The 16564-nt window shown below is 42.4% G+C and overlaps 2 protein-coding genes across 4 annotated transcripts; one reads left to right on the forward strand and one right to left on the reverse strand.

The window, feature by feature from the left end:
* Positions 1-535: 535 nt before the first annotated feature.
* On the reverse strand, positions 536-10190 carry LOC109896502 (tapasin-related protein). 2 transcript variants are annotated; one of them, XM_031832434.1, is made up of 7 exons: positions 10012-10180; positions 8791-8967; positions 5413-5688; positions 3756-3929; positions 3092-3400; positions 2784-2852; positions 536-2623 (listed from the first exon to the last, which is right to left on the reverse strand). In XM_031832434.1, exons 1-7 carry the CDS (start codon positions 10052-10054, stop codon positions 2598-2600), a joined length of 1074 nt encoding a protein of 357 aa, XP_031688294.1. In that variant the 5' UTR covers positions 10055-10180; the 3' UTR covers positions 536-2597. The 2 variants fall into 2 exon arrangements, with proteins under 2 accessions (XP_031688294.1, XP_031688292.1); XM_031832432.1 differs by having other exon boundaries at positions 537-2623; positions 3597-3929; positions 10012-10190.
* LOC109897044 (tRNA methyltransferase 10 homolog A) lies at positions 9374-16551 on the forward strand. 2 transcript variants are annotated; one of them, XM_020491558.2, is made up of 7 exons: positions 9374-10646; positions 13000-13165; positions 13367-13438; positions 13553-13627; positions 14137-14286; positions 14524-14629; positions 16031-16551. In XM_020491558.2, exons 1-7 carry the CDS (start codon positions 10474-10476, stop codon positions 16219-16221), a joined length of 933 nt encoding a protein of 310 aa, XP_020347147.1. In that variant the 5' UTR covers positions 9374-10473; the 3' UTR covers positions 16222-16551. The 2 variants fall into 2 exon arrangements, with proteins under 2 accessions (XP_020347147.1, XP_031688295.1); XM_031832435.1 differs by having other exon boundaries at positions 10151-10642.
* The last annotated feature ends 13 nt before the right edge of the window (positions 16552-16564 follow it).

Consider the following 16564-nt stretch of genomic DNA (forward strand, 5'->3'; position numbering starts at 1 on the left):
AATCATGTTTTGCAGAGGGGTCAAATACTTATTTCCCTCATTAAAATGCAAATCAATTTATAACATTTTTGACATGCGTTTTTCTGGATTTTTTTGTTGTTATTCTGTCTCTCACTGTTCAAATAAACCTACCATTAAAATTATAGACTGATCATTTCTTTGTCAGTGGGCAAACGTACAAGATCAGCAGGGGATCAAATACTTTTTTCACTCACTGTATACTGTGTGTATGCTGTGTAGACTCGCTATGTGTAACTTAGGAAATGGCCGTCGGCATCAACGATACACATGTAGAGCCAGCCAAACACAAGGCATTGAAGAAACACAGAAAATCAACGATCAAATCAATTACATAACTGTCCATGTAAACCTAGCCTTCCTGCTCAAATAGGCAAATTTGTCCAAATAATATTCACTTACTGTAAGAAATTAGCTAGCTCACGTGCAAATGGGTGCTAATTAACTCTATGCTAACATCGATGCAGTAGTTGGTTATATAAAAATATACCACTGCACTGGTATGACATGAATATTAATGTACATTATGCCTTATTTTTTTTATTTTATTTAGTTTATTGCATAAATAATAATATTACACATCAATACAGGGACAATCCTGTGAATACAATGAAAAAAATGAAATAATAGAACACCAGGCAAACCCCCCCGAAGAAAGAATAATTCAGGACATCATTAATATGTGACAAGGCAATGAGACATTAATAGACCTGACTTTGAATCATTTATCCTACTTTTTAAGTTTCACAAGTTTGAGGGTTTATAAAATTGTTAAAATAAAAAAAATTCACCTTTACTTAACAAGGTAGGCTAGTTGAGAATAAGTTCTCATTTACAACTGCGACCTGGCCAAGATAAAGCAAAGCAGTGCGACACAAACAGAGTGTGGTAACAGAGTTACACATGGAATAAACAAAACACAATAGAAAAATAGTTAAATGAAAAGAAAAATATACATATTTTTTCCACCCCATTTACATTTGTGAATATAATATAATAGTTATGATCGGAATAACAAAGATGAGCATAATGCCATTTCACATCAAAAGGTAAACAGTTGAAGTCGGAAGTTTACATACACTGTTGGAGTCATTAAAACTCATTTTTCAACCACTCCACAAATTTCTTGTTAACAAACTATATTTTGCAAGTTGATTAGGACAGCTTGGAAAATTCCAGAAAATAATGCCATGGCTTTAGAAGCTTCTGATAGGCTAATTGACATCATTTGAGTTAATTGGATGACTGTGTATGTATTTCAAGGCCGACCTTCAAACTCAGTGCCTCTTGTCGTAGCAGAATCAGAATTAGTTAGGTAACATTGATAAATAAGATGTTTTATCTACTTTCATAAATATGCTTATGTGGTAAAAGTCACTTGGGGCCCAGAGAGGGGAGAGGTCAGGATTGTCTTCATATGTGAGGGTATCTGTTAAACCATGTGAAGGGCTCCACAATGTCTGTACACCAGTCACTCCCTACTTTTCCCATTGGGGGGAGGAGTATGGCAGTGTCTGGAACCATTGTATGTCCCCTCTGATGTCAAAACTTGTCTTTCATAGTATATGACCTAGAGGCTCACTCCTCTCAGGGAGCTTGTCCAGGGGTGGGTTGTATTTGAGATGAGAGTATCTAGAATTGACAATTGATATATGTCATTGGATGAGGTAATGTTTTGGTAATATGAAGTACCAAGAACGAGAAGTAGAACCTTGTCTTAGAGAGCAAACTGAACGATAATGTATAGCTAATGCCGTCTGGTGTCGTGTCTTTACTATCATTAAATTGAAGACTTAGTTTTTATCAAAGATTCCTGTAATTAGTATTACGCTATTAAACTGAATAATCATGTAACTGTAATTAACTAGGAAGTTGGGGCACCAAGGAAAGTATTCAGATTAAAGTTATAATTTCCCAATATAACCTTTCAGATATTTTCATATCTGATCAATAGTCTTCTGATTAATGATTTATTTAAACTCACGTTAGTCTCATTCTAAACGTCGTAAATTGTTGGTTATCTGCACGAACCCAGTCTTCACTATGAGTCATCCATACATCAATTGTCTTAAATATTTTTTTTATTACTAACTAAGTAATACACAGAAATGCCTAAACAAACAAACAAACATGGTAAATGTGGTTACATGAAATGTTAGGAAAATGTGCCCTAGTGGGCTGAACCGGCATGGCGGCTTGTTAGACAAAGGAGAAGTGGGGGTCGACTAAGAAGTCACTACAGAGTTAATAATTATAACAATTGAAATGCTAATCCTTTACACATGAACACTCACTCATTCGGGAACAATTGCAATGAATCAATATATTTACGCTCAGATTTTTTTTTGCAGACCTCCACAAGTCTTGTTCATCCTTGGGAGCAATTTCCAAATGCCTGAAGATACCATATTCATCTGTACAAACAATAGTACGACAGTATAAACACCATGGGATCACTCAGCCGTCATGCCGCTCAGGAAGCTTACCAGAAACATTTGACCCACTGAGCAGCAAAAGGGGGACAAGGAGGTGGAGACTTTCTTGTTTCGTCTTTCTTTTATCGTCTTTGTACTGTCTTGTTAAAAATAACGCCGTCTTGTAACTGCTGTGAAAGAAAATAATTTGTCCTCACAGTTAATCAACACTAATCCATTGAACAAGTTTACAGGTTAAAGAAACCAAAAGGATATTTTATAATTTGAGTGAACTATCAGTCATTCTAGCAGTGACTCAATGATTATGTCCACAGAGTAGGAAAGGCTCACCTATGAAAATTATCACAGAAATCAGGCATACCAGTCCAGGCAAGGTCAGATGAATCCAAGTCCAACAGCCTGATAAGATTCATCACAGGTTAAATATAATATAGTATTACATTCACACAGGGGATCTACTCCTAACATTTGAACAGAAATGTCCTGTAAAAACTTGCTCTGTTTAAGTCATCTGTAGGTGTCTTCTAACTAGGCTGTTTTTCTGACCATCTTTTGCTTTTAGTTATTTTGCATCACTTTGTGACTGGTGCTGATGTATAGGGCTTTATATATTGGATTGATTGATTGATCGATCTCACCTGGGCCGATAATGCTCTTGTGGATGTACAGACCTTGCAGGGAGACGTGTGACACTCTACAGGAATATATTGCGCACCCCGAGTCCTGAGGGGAGGGCCGCAGCCAGACGAAGGCTGCCACAGAGTGAGTATTGTCATGATGTTGGAGGTGACTAGAGCGCAAGATGTTCCCCAGCTTCTCAGGCCGTTGACCACTGCTAGTCTCCTTGAAAAGGTCAATCTCCACATCCAGGGGGTAAAAGCCATTAGCCTCACACACTACGCTGGGGATCTGCTCCTCCTTTGTGGTCAAGGAAACATCAGGAGGCTCTGAGGGAGAAGAGTGAAACACAAAAGATGGGCATCTAGTGTCTGCCATGCACCTGTGTGATTATTTAAAGTTGCACTTCCTCAAGTCATTAAGACATTTTCAATGATTTCAATTCACTTCCTGATTTGACTGAATTGAAAACTAAATTGACCCCAACACAGTGAGCTGCCTCCCTCATACCCCCAGAGGTCTCACCTATGATGTGCAGCGCAATGTCCACACTCCCGTTGAGTGGGGGTACGCGGACAGAACACACGTACGTCCCCTCACTGCTCACCTTGGTGATGGGCACAGTCAGGGAGGCATCCCCCCCGGCAATGCCCTTCACTGCCACCCCGCTGCCCTCTGTCTGACCTGAGTGGCTGGAGTAGCTGAACAGCTTGGTCCGGCGCCCTCCGCGCCGCTGAAAATGCCACTCGACTGTAAGGTGAGGGACCTTATGGTCCACGGCAAACTGACAGTGCAGGGTCGTCTCTTTCTGCAGGCCCACCCGCACGGATGGAGAGCGGGTCATAAGCACCATCACAGCTACATAAAGACAGGCCACAGGGAGAGTGTGAGGAAGGTAAGGGCAATAGAGGAGAGGTACACAGACAGACCTTAGGTTGGACCACTGCCATACATACCTGTATAAAATCATAGACATAAGAGTATATGTTAAAGTGTATGCTGTATTTGTATGTACACTGCTCAAAAAAATAAAGGGAACACTTAAACAACACAATGTAACTCCAAGTCAATCACACTTCAGTGAAATCAAACTGTCCACTTAGGAAGCAACACTGATTGACAATAACTTTCACATGCTGTTGTGCAAATGGAATAGACAACAGGTGGAAATTATAGGCAATTAGCAAGACACCCCCAATAATGGAGTGGTTCTGCAGGTGGTGAACACAGACCACTTCTCAGTTCCTATGCTTCCTGGCTGATGTTTTGATCACTTTTGAATGCTGGTGGTGCTTTCACTCTAGTGGTAGCATGAGACTGAGTCTACAACCCACACAAGTGGCTCAGGTAGTGCAGCTCATCCAGGATGGCACATCAATGCGAGCTGTGGCAAGAAGGTTTGCTGTGTCTGTCAGCGTAGTGTCCAGAGCATGGAGGCACTACCAGGAGACAGGCCAGTACATCAGGAGACGTGGAGGAGGCCGTAGGAGGGCAACAACCCAGCAGCAGGACCGCTACCTCCACCTTTGTGCAAGGAGGAGCAGGAGGAGCAATGCCAGAGCCCTGCAAAATGACCTCCAGCAGGCCACAAATGTGACAGAGTCTGGAGACGCCGTGGAGAACGTTCTGCTGCCTGCAACATCCTCCAGCATGACCTGTTTGGCGGTGGATCAGTCATGGTGTGGGGTGGCATTTCTTTGGGGGGATGCACAGCCCTCCATGTGCTCGCCAGAGGTAGCCTGACTGCCATTAGGTACCGAGATAAGATCCTCAGACCCCTTGTGAGACCATATGCTGGTGCGGTTGGCCCTGGGTTCCTCCTAATGCAAGACAATGCTAGACCTCATGTGGCTGGAGTGTGTCAGCAGTTCCTGCAAGAGGAAGGCATTGATGCTATGGACTGGCCCGTCCGTTCCCCATACCTGAATCCAATTGAGCACATCTGGGACACCATGTCTCGCTCCATCCACCAACGCCACGTTGCACCACAGACTGTCCAGGAGTTGGCGGATACTTTACACACACACACACACACTTCTGAGCCTCATTTTGACTTGTTTTAAGGACATTACATCAATGTTGGATCAGACCCTAGTGTGGTTTTCCACTTTAATTTTGAGTGTGACTCCAGATCCAGACCTCCATGGGTTGATAAATTTGATTTCCATTGATAATTTTTGTGTGATTTTGTTGTCAGCACATTCAACTATGTAAAGAAAAAAGTATTTAATAAGAATATTTCATTCATTCAGATCTAGGATGTGTTATTTTAGTGTTCCCTTGATTTTTTTGAGCAGTGTATGTCCACAATACAAAAGAAATCCATTGGTCTGCACCATACCTGAGGCGCTTATTTTTTCTTTAACTCCGATGGTGAGCCAGCTGAAGAAGTCTGGCTGGTGGGCCGACATGGTCGTGGCAGGGGTGACTCTGAGAAAGGAGGTGATGTTGAAGAGGCCTGCGGTGTGCCGCAGTGTGCAGGTGAACCAGATGTCGTGCCCCATTCCTCCCAGGCTTGGCCAGCGCACACGGCTCATCCCTTTGCTGTACCTGTGGATGTCACACTGCAGTCGATCCACCGGACCCTCCACAAACTTCCTCATATCCACCTTAGATGCTGGGGAAGATACATCTGGGTTAGAATTCCAACAAATACAAGTAGCAGAAAAACAATGACTTTGTATCTAAGTTGTTTCTCTTACTCAGGGTTGTTGTGGTAGAAAATGTGTGGATAATCCCAGAGCCCTACACTCTTTGAAAAGGGTTCCAAAAGGGTTATTTGGCTGTCCCCATAGGACCGTGGTGGCCAACAGGGCGACGATGAAGCCAACGATAAAGGCTTTCGCTCCTTTTCCCCCCGCTATTGGCATTAGGTGCAATTGATTCAGATGACCTGCGCACCGGGTAAGCAACACGTTCCCATTTTTAACCGTTTAATGTCACACCGGGTATGTGTGTCTAAATCGAGTGTGCCTACTGCGCTGGCCAATTATTTGACAGTGTCTCTGTGGTCATGGTTTTAAATGTTTAATTCAGCACTGTCACTGTTTTTAATCAACACTATTACAAAACAAACTATTCTCTGTACTTCCACTCACGCTACAATGTACAGTGCCTTGCGAAAGTATTCGGCCCCCTTGAACTTTGCGACCTTTTGCCACATTTCAGGCTTCAAACATAAAGATATAAAACCCTATTTTTTTGTGAAGAATCAACAACAAGTGGGACACAATCATGATGTGGAACGACATTTATTGGATATTTCAAACTTTTTTAACAAATCAAAAACTGAAAAATTGGGCGTGCAAAATTATTCAGCCCCCTTAAGTTAATACTTTGTAGCGCCACCTTTTGCTGCGATTACAGCTGTAAGTCGCTTGGGATATGTCTCTATCAGTTTTGCACATCGAGAGACTGAATTTTTTCCCCATTCCTCCTTGCAAAACAGCTCGAGCTCAGTGAGGTTGGATGGAGAGCATTTGTGAACAGCAGTTTTCAGTTCTTTCCACAGATTCTCGATTGGATTCAGGTCTGGACTTTGACCATTCTAACACCTGGATATGTTTATTTTTGAACCATTCCATTGTAGATTTTGCTTTATGTTTTGGATCATTGTCTTGTTGGAAGACAAATCTCCGTCCCAGTCTCAGGTCTTTTGCAGACTCCATCAGGTTTTCTTCCAGAATGGTCCTGTATTTGGCTCCATCCATCTTCCCATCAATTTTAACCATCTTCCCTGTCCCTGCTGAAGAAAAGCAGGCCCAAACCATGATGCTGCCACCACCATGTTTGACAGTGGGGATGGTGTGTTCAGGGTGATGAGCTGTGTTGCTTTTACGCCAAACATAACGTTTTGCATTGTTGCCAAAAAGTTCAATTTTGGTTTCATCTGACCAGAGCACCTTCTTCCACATGTTTGGTGTGTCTCCCAGGTGGCTTTTGGCAAACATTAAACAACACTTTTTATGGATATCTTTAAGAAATTGCTTTCTTCTTGCCACTCTTCCATAAAGGCCAGATTTGTGCAATATACGACTGATTGTTGTCCTATGGACAGAGTCTCCCACCTCAGCTGTAGATCTCTGCAGTTCATCCAGAGTGATCATGGGCCTCTTGGCTGCATCTCTGATCAGTCTTCTCCTTGTATGAGCTGAAAGTTTAGAGGGACGGCCAGGTCTTGGTAGATTTGCAGTGGTCTGATACTCCTTCCATTTCAATATTATCGCTTGCACAGTGCTCCTTGGGATGTTTAAAGCTTGGGAAATCTTTTTGTATCCAAATCCGGCTTTAAACTTCTTCACAACAGTATCTCGGACCTGCCTGGTGTGTTCCTTGTTCTTCATGATGCTCTCTGCGCTTTTAACGGACCTCTGAGACTATCACAGTGCAGGTGCATTTATACGGAGACTTGATTACACACAGGTGGATTGTATTTATCATCATTAGTCATTTAGGTCAACATTGGATCATTCAGAGATCCTCACTGAACTTCTGGAGAGAGTTTGCTGCACTGAAAGTAAAGGGGCTGAACAATTTTGCACGCCCAATTTTTCAGTTTTTGATTTGTTAAAAAAGTTTGAAATATCCAATAAATGTCGTTCCACTTCATGATTGTGTCCCACTTGTTGTTGATTCTTCACAAAAAAATACAGTTTTATATCTTTATGTTTGAAGCCTGAAATGTGGCAAAAGGTCGCAAAGTTCAAGGGGGCCGAATACTTTCGCAAGGCACTGTATGAGTAGCCAAGTGTATCGATAGCCCTGCATTTGTACTATTATTAGCAGCTCACGTGTTTATTTTAATATCGAGGAATATTTCACATTCTCTTGTCAAAGGAACGACAGAAGTTTGTGCATGAGGCAGATGTGGTGCTACTCCAGTTTCGCCATTGTTTGGAAGACGGTGTCCCCCCGCTCTGTTCAGTCTCACCGGAGGCCTCTCCTTAGACTAATGGCGTGTTCATAAAAACTGGAAACTCAGAAATGCCAGATTTCAGTGTGTTCAAGACAACTGGGAAGACGGGGGGAAAAAAGTGATCCTACTGGGAAAAAATAGTTTTGAAAGGTCATCTAACTCGGAATTCAAGTTGGAACCTCGGGCATCTTTCATGAGCTCCGACTTTCCGACCTTGAAGATCACTAACGTCTAGATATGAACACCCCCATCAGTCCAGTAAAATAAAAAGCTAATTATTTACATTTATGCTACGCAAGTGCTACAACAACTGATCTATTTTGTTATCAAAGCTTGAGTTTTGAAATATAATATGGTCTAAGAATAACAATATTGCCAGGCATAGAGCTAATATGCTGTGATCACATATATTAGTCCTACAGCCCAAACATAATGCCTACAGAACAGTTTATAGGTTAATGTTATTTTGTTTAAAATTCAAATTTAAAAAAAATCAGAGCAGTGATCTTGACTCCTCATAAAAGGTTTGTGAACACTGCCATAGGACTAGGAGAACCCTTTTTGGTTTCAGATACAACTCTTTTGGCTTCTGTGTAGAACCCTCTGGGGAAAGGGTTCTAACTGGAACCAAAAAGGGTTCTTCAAAGGGTTGTTATATAGGGAAAGACAGAAAAAGGTGCTAAGAATGTATAAACCATACCAATCGCTCTGGATAAACCCTAATGCAAAACACACAGCGTAATAGGTGGGTAAAGTAATGACAAAACAAAGTATTTCAGTTTAGGCTCCACGGATCTGACTCACCTGCAACAAGGAATGTGATTGAGTCAGACAACAAAGCGCTGTTCCCCGAGTTGTCAAACTGCAACACGGCATCTCTGTAGCTGTTATTACTTTCAATGTGTCCCTCAGCATTTGTCCATACATACTCATCTGTCAGTCGACAGCGCAGCCATTGCACCTGTAGGAATCCTAGCACACCTGGGAAGAATATAGAATGGTGCTGAGCGATTAAACGGCATTTCATTTCGGTTGTTTTATGTATGGTTAGTAAACAAGTAGGCCTAATTTACTAATTTACCGACGTTGGATTAATTACTTGAAATCCATTTAGATTTTTTGTTCAGCGCAGAAACGTAGTAATTAACCATAAAAAACACAATTCATTGCGGCAGTTTATTCCTGCTCAAACGGATCAGAGAGGAAAGAGGCGAAGCGAGAGGTTTCACTCTCGGCAAAATCTGTCCAAAACAAACCCAATGGGTTTCCCATGGGTTTCTACCTAGTTTGTCGCATGCCTTCCCGTCTTTGGGACAACGCCTCCCATTGTTAGGGCGGAGACATGAGCGTCTCGTTATTATATAATGATATATAACTATGTTACTATATAATGATCTTTGGACGTAAGGTTAGCGATACACACAGACCGTCTGAAAGAGGAATGAAAGAGCGTCTGAAAGAGGAATGTACACAACACAACGAGAAGGACAGAGACAGTTCGTGAAAGTATGATTTATCTACTTTGAAGAACTAGTCAAATGATTTCTTGAGACAACTCTGCAGCATAATTAGGCAGGCTAGCTAAATAGGATAACTACGGTATGGGGAGGACATCATGTTAGATGGCCAGGCTGGGTGACTGTTACTGTCTTGAGCAGAGTTGATTACTTTAAGGAATGACAAATAATAAAGTCACCAAAGAAAAACTAGTAATATACACAAAATAAATATTGTATTATTTCATAGTCATTTCCTATTTTGCTATTGATGTCTACCCAATGTTTTGGCAATTGAATGTTCATTATTTTCATTTAAATGCTCTATTTTATAATGCATTTTACGTTTTTTAAAATCGAAAACCATGATATATTTTTTTAAATAATCAACAAACCGACCTAAAAAAACAAACAGTAATCGCTCAACACTAATAGGGAGGTTGTGAACCGCCACAACAGGGATGAAAGATAGAATAAAGGGTAAACAGAAAATAATAATATTAATAACATAATATATGTTCTAATTTACCTGCATATGGAATTAAACAAAGGAGAACAGTGAAGATTTTCATGTTGTTCAATATCTCCTCTCTCGTTGCAAATGAAACAAGTTAAACTAGTTTTAGAAGTTTTACTTTCATTTCTACCACCATAGTGTGCATAGCATAGATAGATTGAACCTAGATCTTTGGCTAGAGGCAGAGCGTCATAAATTGTGCGACTTTACGGAAGACGGCGAGGATACACTGTGGAACAACGGAAAAAGGTATATGTGGAATGGCCAGACTGATAGGGAACATTTAGCCAATGTATTATGTTTTTATAAGGTAGTTAAAAAAATAAAACCATTAGTTAGCAAATGTGTGTGTGAATTATTATATGCATGTGGTTGGTAAGCTTTACTTTCCCAGTAGTACGTGCATTTGAACACTAGCTAGCTAGTAGTAGCGACAACCAGGCTGTTTGCAACAGAAGTAAAAACACACGACCAATGTCCAGCGAATATTTAACACCGTCAAATGAGAAGAATGACGTTGCCAGTGCCACTGAGAATAAGGATGGACAGAGCAGTGCTAATAATGGAGAAACCGAGACTCTTTCAAAAAAACAGAGGAAGAAGCTTATGAGGCACCAGAAATGGGAGGAGGAGAGGAACCTTCGTAAGTAAGTAGCTAACTAGGTATACGTTACTGTTTTAAGTGTTAAGTAATGTTTTCAATAAAAACTTCCCCTGATGCATTCACTTAGGCTACTTCTTTGTGATTATGTACATAGTGACCAATTATTGACTTAACAGTAAGACATCATCATACTGCTTACAAAAATTAACAACAACAGAATTCAACTCTACATAGATTGCCACTATTGACTTATGGCAAGTTGTGCCTTGAAGCATGCCCACATGATACATTTTTTATGTTGACTGTAACCACTGATAAATCCACGATAATTGAGAAATTCAATAAGCATTTTTCTATGGCTGGCCATGCTTTCCACCTGGCTACAACTACCCCGGTCAACAGATCTGCACCACCCACAGCAACTTGCCCAAGCCTCCCCCATTTCTCCTTCACCCAAATCCAGATAGCTGATGTTTTGAAAGAGCTGCAAAATCTTTACCCCTACAAATCAGCTGGGCTAGACAATCTGAACCCTTTCTTTCTAAGATTATCTGCCGCAATTGTTGCAACCCCCTGTTCAACCTCTTGTATCATCTGAGATGCCCAAAGATTGGAAAGCTGCCGCGGTCATCCCCCTCTTCAAAGGGGGAGACACTAGACCAAAGGTGTTACAGACCTTTATCTATCCTACCCTGTTCTTCTAAGGTTTTTGAAAGCCAAGTTAACAAACAGATCACCGACCATTTCGAATTCCACGGTAACTTCTCCGCTATGCAATCTGGTTTCCGAGCTGGTCATGGGTGTACCTCAGCCACGTTCAAGGTCCTAAACGATATCATAACCGCCATCGATAATAGACAATACCGTGCAGCTGTATTCATCAACCTGGCCAAGGCTTTTGGCTCTATCAATCACCATATTTTTATCGGCAGACTCAACAGCCTTGGTTTCTCAAATGACTGCCTCCCCTGGTTCACCAACTACTTCTCAGAGTTCAGTGTGAAATCAGAGGGCCTGTTGTCCGGACCTCTGGCAGTCTCTATGGGGGTGCCACATGATTCAATTCTCGGGCCGACTCTTTTCTCTGTATACATCAATGATGTCGCTCTTGCTGCTGGTGATTCTCTGATCCACCTCTACGCAGACAACACCATTCTGTATACTTCTGGCCCTTCTTTGGCACTGTGTAACCTCCAGACGAGCTTCAATGCCATACAACTCTCTTTCCGTGGCCTCCAACTGCTCTTAAATGCAAGTAAAACAAAATGCATGCTCTTCAACAGATCGCTGCCCCCGCCTGTCCAGCATCACTACTCTGGACGGTTCTGACTTAGAATATGTGGACTATTACAAATACCTAGGTGTCTGGTTAGACAGTAAACTCTCCTTCCAGACTCCCATTAAGCATCCCCAATCCAAAATTTAAAAATAGGTTTCCTATTTCGCAACAAAGCATCCTTCACTCATGCTGCCATACATACCCTCTTAAAACTGACCATCCTACCGATCCTTGACTTCGGCGATGTCATTTACAGAATGGCCTCCAACACTCTACTCAGCAAATTGGATGCAGTCTATCAGTGCAATCTGTTTTGTCACCAAAGCCTCATTCTATCCACCACTGTTACTTGTATGCTCTCTTTGGCTGGCCCTCGCTTCATATTCATTGCCAAACCCACTGGCTCCAGGTCATCTATAAGTCTATGCTAGGTAAAGCCCCACCTTATCTCAGCTCACTGGTCACCATAGCATCCCCCACCCGTAGCATGCGCTCCAGCAGCTTTATATTTCACTGGTCACCCCCAAAGCCAATTCCTCCATTGGCCTGCCTTTCCTTCCAGTTCTCTGCTGCCAATGACTGGAATGAATTGTAAAAATCACTGAAGCTGGAGAATCATATCTCCCTCACTAACTTTAAGCACCATCTGTCAGAGCAGCTCACAGATCATTGCACCTGTACATAGCCCATCTGTAAATAGACCATCCAACTACCTCATCCCCACATTGTCCCCCCCTCTTTGCACCCCAGTATCTCTACTTGCACATTCATCTTCTGCACATCTATCACTCCAGTGCTTAATTTCTAAATTGTAAGTAGTTCGCCACTACGGCCTATTTATTGCCATACCTCCCTAATCTCACTTAATTTGCACACATTGTATATATATTTTTTTCTATTGTGTTATTGACTGTACTTTTTGGTTATTCCATGTGTAACTCTGTTTGTGTCGCACTGCTTTGCTTTATCTTGGCCAGGTCGCAGTTGTAAATGAGAATTTGTTCTCAACTGGCCTGCCTGGGTAAATAAAGGTGAAATAAAAAATATTGTCTGATCTTTTATAGTGTCATGAAATCCTTCCATTTTAATACATTTTTGTTTTTGGTGTGCTACCCAGGCAGAAGCGAAAGGAGAAGAGGCAGAAGAGGAGCCTTGAGAGGAAGAATCAGGGGGAGGAGGGAGGGGAGTTTGAGGGCCGGAAGCGTTTGAGGAAAGAGGTGACACCCAGTAGCCCCCTGAGACTGGTGATAGACTGCAGCTTCGACAACCTCATGATGTTTAAGGTGGGCTGTCAGGGCCCCTGTGGTCAGTAGGGCACAATTTTGTGGAATGTCCTGATAGAAAAATATTATGTAGAACAGACATTAATCTCAGACATGTAGAGTAAAGAATCATGACATTTCTGTTTGTCTGCAATGTTCCATGTAAATACAAGAAAGGCACAGTATTGAATCCTGTGTTTATGTATTGTCTCCCCTGTGTAGGATGTTAGGAAGCTCCATAAACAAATCCAGAGATGTTATTCAGTTAACAGACGAGCGGCGCACCCTGTTCAGGTCAGTCTACCTGCCCCACAGGACATTGCCATCATCGTCATCCCCTGCAGCATCAACCTCCACTGAAGTCGAGTGATTCAAGACTCAAGTGGTGTATTTTCTCTCTTCTCCTAGTTTTATTTAACCAGCCTTGGTGGACAGCTGAAGCAAAACATGGATAAGACTGATGAAGGATGGGTTAACTGGAAGGTGAGTGTACAAAGTCTGTTAGTTTGAATACGCACACAGGCAATGCATGTTGAAATGACCAAGGGAAATACAGAGCGGTGTGTTTTTCACAGGTACGCTGCGCGTGATGCACTGCGTTTGCGTATATACCGATAGGGAGTAATGTAAATCCTCTGTCTAGTGAGAGTTTCCATATTTAAACTTCTGGTGAAAGGTAGGCAATAATCTTGTCTAGTGGGACAACATATCTAGTCTGTGTTTTGAGCTGAGTGCTGGGTGCAACTGAATGCATTCACAAGTCAACGCCTCTCCCAAACACATTCCATCAGATGCCAACCCATTATATTTGGGGGCGATTTAACCCATTTGAATATCCCACTACTGAGGGATGTAATCTGGGTGGTTAAAGAGAGCTGTATAACTGGAGGAAGAGGAAGGTGTCATTTGTCCGTAGGACTTCTATAGCTGAAGAAGGAAAGTCTGCAAATTACATCAACACCTGGTACCTTCTGTGTGTGTGTCCGGGGCAGGATATAACGGTCAAAACAGAGGCGTACCATGAGGTGGTGGTCAAGGAGGAGCTGGTGTACTTGACCTCTGACTCTCCCAATGTGCTGACAGAGCTGGATGAAACCAAGGCCTATGTCATCGGAGGCCTGGTGGACCACAACCACCACAAGGTCTGTACCACAATTACCTAGAATATTTAGAAGATATGTTCGATTGCCACAGGACACCAAAAATATAAATATTTTTATCTAACAGATTGGGTGTGTTGACCAGGAGGTCAAGATGTCCAGTTCCAAATCGCCCCTCTACCCCTAGACACTTCGCGTAGATCTGAGACCATTAAATGGAGCCCTCTTCAGGTCCCATGTTTCTCAGTTGTTGGTCTGACCTTTAACCTTGTCCTATAGGGCATCACCTTTAAACGGGCTCAGGAGCTGGGGATTGACCACGCACAGCTCCCACTGAACAGCTTTGTCAAGATGAATAGCCGCAAAGTGCTGGCGGTCAACCACGGTGAGGAACTATCCTAATGATTTACCCGTCAAGATATGACACCAACTCCATTTACTGTGGCCTAGTCATGTGGTATTGACCCTTATGAAATGATTTTTTACAGAGCATTAGTGGTCCACTACATGACCAAAAGTATGTGGACACCTGCTCATCAAACATCTCATTCCAAAATCATGGACAATAATAAGTTGGTCCCCCCTTTTGCTGCGATAACAGCCTCCACACGTCTGGGAAGGCTTTCCACCAGATGTTGAAACATTGCTGCAGAGGCTTTCTTCCATTCAGCCACAATAGCATTTGTGAGGTCAAGCACTGATGTTGGGCGATACGGTCGGGCTAGTAGTCTACTTTCCAATTCATCCCAAAGGTGTTCGATGGGGTTGAGGTCAGGGCTCTGCGCAGGCCAGTCAAATTCTTCCACACCGTTATAAAACCATTTCTGTAAGGACCTCGCTTTCTGCATGGGGGTATTGTCATGCTGAAACAGGAAAGGGCCTTCCCCAAACTGTTTCCACCAAGTTGGAAGTACAGAATCATCTGGAATATCATTGTGTTCTGTAGCTTTAAGATTTCCCTTCACTGGAACTAAGGGGCCTAGCCCAAACCATGAAAGACAGCCCCAGAGCATTATTCCTCCTCCACCAAACTTTACAGTTGGCAAAATGCATTCAGGCAGGTGGCATTCTCCTGGCATCTGCCAAACCATGATTAGTCCGTGGGACTGCCAGATGGTGAAGCGTGATTCATCACTCCAGAGAACGCGTTTCCAGTGCTCCAGAGTTCAACGGAGGCGAGCCTTTACACCACTCCAGCCGACTCTTGGCATTGCGCATGGTGAAATTAGGCTTGTGTGTGGCTGTTCGGCCATGGAAACCCATTTCATAAAGCTCCCAACAAACCGTTCTTGTGCTGACGTTGCTTCCAGAGGAAGTTTGGAACTCGGTAGTGAGTGTTGCAACTGAGGACAGAGGATTTATACGTGCTTCAGCACTCAGTGGTCCCATTCTTTGAGCTTGTGTGGCCTACCATTTTGCGGCTGAGCCGTTGTTGCTCTTTTGAGTTTCCACTATACAATAACAGCGCTTACAGTTGACCGGGTCGTCTCTAGCAGGGCAAAACATTTTATGAAACTGACTTGTTGGAAAGGTGGCATCCTATGACGGTGCCATGTTGAAAGTCACAGCTTTTCAATAAGGCCATTCTACTGCCAATGTTTGTCTATGGTGATTGTATAGCTGTGTGCTCGATTTTATACACGTCAATAACGGGTGTGGCTGAAATGGCCAAATCCACTTATTTGAAGGGGTGTCCACATACTTCTGTATATGAAGTTTATGTGATAGAATTAATGTGCTCAGGTTTTATTTATGAATTTCTAAGTGTTTGTGTTCCCTGGCACAGTGTTTGAGATCATACTGGTGTACCTGGAGAAAGGGAACTGGCAGGAAGCCTTCTTCACTGTCTTGCCTCTAAGGAAAGGGGCCATTCCCCTGGGCCAGGAGGGCATAGCCACGGAGGATGAGGAGGAATCTGACAGAGACACAGAGACGGTCACACCGAACACAACGGGCAACGAACAGGACCAACAGTAGAACGTACGGGGATGACAGGACACACTGCAGTTGGAAGACGCCCCTAAATATGAGTGCAGCATAGCTGTGTCCTAATACGAATTATCGATTGCAAAATGGTTGATTTAGTGAGTTTTGTATTTATTTTGCCGAATTATAGATCTTTTTTTTTGTCTATGTTTTAATAACATAAAATGTATGTTTTCAGCTTTATTTAATGGAAGATATTTTACTTGGAGTGCTTATATTAAGTGAACAAGTCATACATATCTGCAGTTCTATGTTCTACCTTCAGACCTATTCTTGATGCTCTGCAGCAAGCCTTGTTTCATTAAAATGTTTTAAAAAATATATACTTACACAG

This window comes from Oncorhynchus kisutch, linkage group LG9 (assembly GCF_002021735.2).
Source record: "Oncorhynchus kisutch isolate 150728-3 linkage group LG9, Okis_V2, whole genome shotgun sequence".
In the NCBI taxonomy this organism is placed as follows: Eukaryota; Metazoa; Chordata; class Actinopteri; order Salmoniformes; family Salmonidae; genus Oncorhynchus; species Oncorhynchus kisutch.